The 7,896-nt window shown below is 41.5% G+C and overlaps 1 protein-coding gene across 1 annotated transcript in view; it reads right to left on the reverse strand.

Moving 5' to 3' along the window:
• The window catches only part of LOC134355130 (coiled-coil domain-containing protein 190), a 33,722-nt gene extending 26,044 nt beyond the window's left edge, over window positions 1-7,678 (reverse strand). Inside the window, exon 1 of the mRNA XM_063064891.1 lies at window positions 7,587-7,678. Coding sequence (XP_062920961.1) covers window positions 7,587-7,611 — 25 coding nt within the window. The 5' untranslated portion in view covers window positions 7,612-7,678. The remainder of the gene's footprint in view (window positions 1-7,586) is intronic.
• Window positions 7,679-7,896: the final 218 nt, after the last annotated feature.

Here is a 7,896-nt window from a genome sequence, read left to right on the forward strand (position 1 = left end):
ATTGTTCAGAGGCACTGACCTCAACAGTCATGAAGTGCTTTAAGCAGCTGGTTATGGATCGTATAAAGTCCCACCTTCCAGCTACATTGGACCCTTTCCAGTTCTCCTACCGCTCAAACTGGTCCACTGATGATGCCATAGCCTCGGCCCTCCACTCCTTCTTGTCCCACCTAGAAGACAATGCCTCATACACCAGGATGTTGTCCATCGAGCTCAGCGTTTAAGAAATCACCCCTCAGAAGCTGGTCCTCATTGGGACTCAACACTCCCCTCTGTAACTAGATCCTGGATTTCTTGATGGAATGAACCCATACAGAGCTCAAGTGCTCCCAGGGGCTGCAGTTCACGTTGCTGACTCATGATCGCGCCAACAGGCCCAGTTCAAATTGAATCATCAAGTTTGCTGATGACACAATGGTGGTCGGCCTCATCAGCAACAGGTGCAGGTTGACAGCTCTCCATTGCACATCAATGGCTCTGCTATGGAGAGATTGAAGAGCACAATGTCAAGCCTGCACAGGCAGGCACCTCTCAGTCTCCATTCAGCTAACAGGAGTCACCAGCCACTCATTCCCAAGTCATCACCTGCAGCCTATTAAAACCCAGCTCTCAACCACAGTTCTTGTTCACCCATTGAGCCAGCCAGCCTCAACCATTTTCCCTAGCCTTCAGTCACTTTGTTTCCTTGTTTTGTTAAGTACAGTTGTCCCTCTGTATCCGTGGGTTCCACATCCACGGATTCAACCAACAGCGGATCGGGATTGGAAAAAAAACCCCGAAAGTTCTCTCTCCAGCACTCATTGTTTGCCTCGCGTCTTGTTCGGTCGCTACTTGTGTTGTGTGCACCCTTTGTTTCTGTGAAAAAATGGCTCCTAAAAAGCAATTAAGTGGTCAAAGCAATTCCTCAAAGGCTAAGCGGAAGCATAAAGTACTGTAATTTAGAGATGATTAAAAGTATTACTCGTTGTTTGAGCATTGTTTGCCTCGCATCTCGTTCTTTCGCTACTTGTGTTGTGAGCGAGACGAAGGAGTTTAAGGCTAGTAAGGGATGGCTGGCTAGCTATGTAAAGCACGACAGCCTCAAGAACTTAAAGATCACGGGAGAATTAGCATCGGCTGATGCTGAGGCAGCATCAGCGTTCCCAGAGGAGCTATGATTGTTGTGCCTGTACTGAACACGTACAGACTTTTTTTTCTTGTCATTACTCCCTAAACCAGGGGTCTCCAACCTTTTTTGCACCGCAGACCAGTTTAATGTTGACAATATTCTTGCGGACCGGCCGACCGGGGGGGGGGGGCGCGGGGTGTGGGTGTTCAAGTAGGGTTGCCAACTTTCTCACTTCCAAATAAGGGACAAAAGTAGCAGTCAAATACAGGACACTTGTGTTTACCCCAAGAAATACTACCATGACCATGAAGCCTTGAACGGGCACCTGTGTGCGCATGTGTGACGTATGCATGCGTGTATGCGTTGATTTTTTTCAACAATTCGGTTTTGGCTTAATCTTCCCGATTCTGTTAAGTGAATACACTGTACATACATTATTTCTACTTTATATAGGCTGTGTATTTATCATATCATTCCTGCTTTTACTATATGTTAGTATTATTTTAAGTTTTATGTGTTATTTGATATGATTTTTTGGGTCTGGGAACGCTCAAAAATTTTTCCCATATAAATTAATAGAAATCGCTTCTTCGTATTACGCCATTTCGGCTTACGAATGGTTTCATAGGAATGCTGTACCTTAGCGGGGGAAATATGGGACAAGGGCAGTCCCGTATGGGACAAACCAATTTAGCCCAATATACGGGATGTCCTGGCAAATATGGGACGGTTGGCAACCCTATGTTCAAGTTCAACAGTGCATGACAGGGAATGAGGAAAGGTTCAGCTGACTCCTATACTCAAATAGTATCGTTTCCTCATGGCCCGGTAGCACATGCTTTGCAGCCCGGTACCGGTCCGCGGCTCGGTGGTTGGGGACCACTGCCCTAAACAATACAGTATAACAACTATTTACATAGCATTTACATTGTATTAGGTATTATAAGTAATCTAGAGATGATTCAAAGTATACGGGAGGATGTGCGTAGGTTATATGCAAATACTACGCCATTTTATATACGGGACTTGAGCATCCACGGAATTTGGTATCTGCAGGGGGTCCCAGAACCAAACCCCCGTAGATATGGAGGGCCGACTGTATCTGTTCTCTTTTATTTTGTGGCCCCTCGTGGCTTGTTATTTTGCAGTTTATTATTAAAGTTAACGTGAACCACTAAATCCTCCCCACTGGTCTGAGTTTGGGTCAAGCCTCCTCTACATTTCCTGACAGAGCAGGTGAATCAATGATTGACCCAGTAGAGATTGCTCGCCTATAGGAAGTCGTCCGTCGACAGGGCCACATGATCCCAAAGCACCAGGAAACCAGTGACCATCTGTTCCTCAATCTCAACCAACTCTCTGTCTTGATACAGCAATCCTGCGTCAGTCAACCTCTTCCTTCGAGCCCCAGATTCCAGTGTCTGACCACTTCAACAGATCCCCAATCCAAAGCTGCAATTTCCTGTCCCAGCGTGTCTGATACTATGAACTCCAGCTATCTCTGTATTCTGTGGACTGAGCCACGATTGTTTTCATCATCTCTCTCCTGACCGGGTGAGCTCTAAGCTGAGTCGCCAAAAACTGGGACAATAAAACCAGCATTTGCAATAAATATGAGGAACTCACTGCTGAGATGCGCCTGGTTTTCAACCATCCAGGAAGTGGGAGCATGGAAACAGATCAGATTCTTTCCCTGTGTCAAGGCTCACACCTCGGGCTGGAGTACACTGTGGAATTCAGGACCCTTGCAGCAGAGTCTGGTTGGAGTGCGGAAGCGATGTTGGCCCATTACAATCACGGCATTGGGGAGCACTTGCAAAATGAGCTGTCTACACACTTAGAATGCTGGTGCAACTCAACAGGTCAGGCAGCATCTACGGAAATGAATAAACAGTTGTCATTTTGGACTGAGACCCATCTTCAGCATGGGAAAGGAAGGGTCAAACTATTTAACCTCTTCAGCACGCCGGATGATTGCATTTCTTACTTTAATGGCTAGAAGATCCATTTTGCTGAATTGGAAAGAGATTAACCCTCCTACTGTATTTCATTGGTTTTCACAAACTATGGTGTGTTTGAATTTGGAGAAAATTAGAAGTGCGGTTTATGACCCTTCCATTAAATTTGAAAAAACTTGGAGGCCATTCATTCAGCATTTTCATATGACGTAATTTGACCATTTCCAAACTTATTTTATTTCTCTGTACTGGTGGTTGAGAGGAATGGAGTCGTCGACACTAAGGTTTTCTTCTTTTCCATTTTTAAGTTGCTAGAATTGCCCAAGTCTTTTAGTTTAGTTGACTAATCCTGTTTAGTTTAGTTTTTTTTGGGATGGGGTTTGTTTTTTTTTCTATTTTTTTTCTTTTTCATGACTTTTCTTCAGTTATTTTTGTCCTGTATCATCTCAATGTGTACTTAAGAATGTATAAATAATTGTAGTTTTATACATATAAAAAAATGGAAAAGGTTATATGTGTGAAAAAAGTACATGATAATTGTGAATTCCTTATCCAAATAAAAATAAAATTTAAAAAAAATACTCATTTTAAGTACAACAATGTATCTCCTACTATTGGTATTATTGCTATGTTATGTTCTAACTTCATGAAACTAATAAAAAGATTGAAAAAGAAAGAAAGGAAGGGGGAAGACGGCAGAATAAAAAGGAAGTGGGAGGGGAAGGAGGATAGCTAGAAGGTGATAGGTGAAGTCAGGCAGGTGGGAAAGGTAAAGGGCTGGAGAGGAATCTGATAGGAGCAGAGAGTGGACCATAGGAGAAAGGGAAGGAGTAGAGGACTGAGAGGGAGGTGATAGGCAGGTGACCAGAGGTAGGAGGCCAGAGTGGGGAATAGAAGACGAGGGGAGGAGGGAAATCATCAACCTCCCCCCATGCACAAAAAAAACAAATCACACAAATGGCAACAGGAACATCAACCGCCCCATTCACCAAAACCAAATTGCACAAATAACAAGTACATCAACTACCCCTCCGCCCACACAAAAAGACAAATCACAAAAATGGTAACAAAAACACCAACCCCCTCATGCACAAAAAAAATGACAAAAATAGCAACAGGAACATCATCTGCCCCAAGCACAAAAAAAACCCAAATTGCACAAATGGCAATAAGAACATCAACCCCCCCATCACACAAAGAAAATAAATCACACAAATGGCAACAAGAACATCAAACACCCACGCAAAAAAATCACACAAGAGGGAATAAAAACATCAAACCCCCATGCAAAAAAACAAATCCCACAAATAGCAATGAGTACATCAACACCACCACACGCAGAAAAGCAAATCACACAAATAGCAACAAGAACATCAGCTGCCCCATGCACAAAAAAGAATCACACAAAGAGAACAAGTACATTAACCCCCCACATGTAAAAAAAACAAATCACACAAATGGCAACAAGAACATCAACACCCCCCCCCATGCACAAATAAAGACGTCCCACAAATAGCAACAAGATAGAATGAGCAAAAACATAGAAAATAAAACACAAAAATTGAATTCCATATTCATTTCAGCTCAGTGTTCTTTAGTCCAATCCACAAACCGGCGATCCAGAACTTCAGCACCATCCTCCGACCGCATTGGGGGACAGAGAATCCACTCGAACCAAGTGGCTTTCCTCTGGGAGCAGCGAGTGGGATGGAGAGTGAGAGGGAGAGACAGAGAGAGAGAGCGAGAGAGAGTGAGAGGGAGAGACAGAGAGAGAGAGAGACAGAGAGAGAGAGAGAGAGACCTTTCTCCAGCCGCGGCGAGCGAGAGGCTGGTAGTCAGCGCTGAACACCCGCTTGCCTTCCACACTCACTTCGATGTTTCAATCTTCCTTGATGATTTGATCAGTGAGATTGATAAGAAATGGTGTCAATCATGGGCTCACGTCCCATCCCTAAGTTTCTCGGCCTCAAGGCCATTCGCGTACCGGAACCTCCTCGGAGACGGCAAAGTGACAGATCACTCCATCATCCCGAAAACCCACCATTGAACTGTAGATGACAGGCTCCAGCAGTACCAGAGCCACATTTAAATAAAAAAAGAAGCAAAAGAGACAATCTCATGGGCCATCTGGAGAGAGTTGCTGTGGTAGTGTTGTTTGCTGGTGCTATCTTCTCTTAACTATCTTCTATGCTATCAATCTATTGTACGAGCATTTTTATTTATTATGCTCACATACGAGTCTTCCTGATTTTGGCACTGAAATCCAAGGTGTCTGAGGTATGGACTGATGGGACCACCCATGGCTTCCTCTGTGCCTGTGCAGATCAGCATTGCAGCCAGGTTGACTTGAAATTCCTCTCATTACTATTTGTCACTGCACAATTTAGCAACCCAGCAGAGAAAAAAAATAATGCTGAATTCAAAGATGTCAAAACAATCATCTGTTTGCAATTACTGTTGTTCTTGCTTTTCTGATTAATTTAGCAACTCATTTGGGTCATTGAAAAATGTAGTCACAGACAAAAACATTGCAGGTGTAAATATTTGGAAACTCTAATTGAACAATTTGATTGGTCAGATTAGCCTGCATGTATTCTCGAAATATGCATGGATCTCAAGTAACTTCTTGTACTGGCAAATTTCTGAAAGGCTTCTTTAGGTCTTTGTTACCTTAAAAGTTGACTGTTTAAGTGCTCTTTTGGTCAGCTGCCCGCTTAAATCTTCTACTCACCAAAATCATGACTGCCTACCATCCATCTCACATCAAGTCCAGTTCTTAACTTTCTTGACTACTATGGCTCCAGGTCTGGAAACTCAGTTCCAAAATTCCCACCCTTGAGATCACATTTCATTATTGATTTACTCCTTACCATTGCTGTAATCTTCTTTAGTCCTATAACTTTTAAGTTCCTCTGCTCCATCAATTGCTGACACATGGCCCTGAGGTTCTGGAATTCCCTTCCTAAAACTCCCTAATTCAAACAGTTTCCTCCTCTTTTAGGTCCTTCCTTAAAACAGAATCTTTTTACCAAACTTTTGGTGATACATTAATATATGGCTTGCAGTGATATTGCTCTTGTGAAATGCCAAGGAACATCTTATATTTTCTCTTGTGTGATATGTCATATGGTGAAGGATTCTTACTTTGGTTTCAGAATCAGAATCAGGTTTATTATCTCTGGCAGATGTTGTGGAATTTGTTGTTTTGGGGCAGCAGTAAGTGCAAGACATAAAAAATTACTGTAAGTTACAAGATGAAATCTAAAAAATAAATAAATAAAACAAAAAGAGAGCAATTAATAAGGCACAATCACAGGCCTGTTAATTGGTATTTAGTAACAATATAATAAAACTGGTGTAATAAATCTGGTGCGACACCAGATCTATTGTCGCTAAAAGCAATACTGTCTTGCTCGAGAAGGAACTGTTAGTACGATAGGAGGTTTATCAGTAGAATTTAATGATCCTGAAAGTAAGAAGAATCTGTACTTGTTTTACAACTTATAGTTTAAAGCATGGATAATCTTGGCAAGAAATTAAGAGAAATCATAAAAGGACATTTTCTACCCAGCAATCTGCAACGTGGTTTCTTTATGCTTTGAACAATGCTTTGGTCCAGTTCATTTCAGGCTGTTTCAACATGCTTCACAACATCATATGATTAATCTTTAAATAAGATCTCCTACGCTCAGTTAATGCTATACTGAATTAATTATTTTTCTCCAATTCCTCTTGGACATTATGATTGAATCACAGCCACTCTTTCAATACCAATTACCTTAATAGTAATTTAAATTATATTGTCTTAATCCTCATTTGTAGCTTTGCAACATTCACAATATTAATTATATTTATACTTTTTTGTAATGATATACAGTAACTTGATTATTTTTTTCTCCTATTTTACGAACAATTGACAATAGGTAAAACTGAAAACAATATTACAATAAGCACAAAAACAACTCTGATTTACTCCATTTTAAAATTTAAATTAATTTCTGATACCTTTATTACTTTATTTTAAATAATTTATATAAGCCACATATATAATGTGTGGGAAATTCTGTCATTGAAAGGATACATAACTTTACAACTTCTAATACCCATGAATTATGAAGTCTACCTTCTGGTATTGTCCTGGGTATGACTCTAAACTGCAACCGGTTATGAGGCTCTGATTGGGGACTTCCAGAGCTTTGGGGAAAGTGGAGTTACCTCTTAGTTATTCATTGCTCCCAGGGCCGCTCTGACCCAGAGCGATAGCACCTGCAAGAGTTTCTGCTCAGGATACGAGCAAAGGCCAACAGCAGATCCGGCAAGTTCAGTAACTGAACTTATGACGGAGAAGGCGGATGAGCTAGGACCTGAAATGTCAACGGCTATAGTACAGGCGGATGAACACTTGGGAAGAGAAATGGCGATTTCTTTAGTTTGCCGGACGGTAGGCAACAGCAAACCACCGTTGCTAGATACTAGGTTTCCCAGAATTTATTTGCAAAGAAAACCATGGTCAAACTCACAAAATGTATCGCACAACAACAGCATCAAGAGGATCTTCAAGACAATACTGAGGATGCTTCGCTTGGTAGGGTTGATTCTGGTCAGCAGGAGATCCCCGACTGTCATCAAGCTACTGCTCATAAAATTCAAGTAAAACAAAAGAAAATTATTGCCACTTGGAATGTAAGAACCCTATATCAAGCAGGAAGATTGGACAATGTGATAAATGAAATGGAACGACTAAAGATCAACATCATGGGAATTAGTGAAGTTCGTTGGATAGGTGATGGAACATGTCAGAATAGAGATAAAACACTAATTTATTCTTGT

This window comes from Mobula hypostoma, chromosome 12, assembly GCF_963921235.1.
Source record: "Mobula hypostoma chromosome 12, sMobHyp1.1, whole genome shotgun sequence".
Lineage (NCBI taxonomy): Eukaryota > Metazoa > Chordata > Chondrichthyes > Myliobatiformes > Myliobatidae > Mobula > Mobula hypostoma.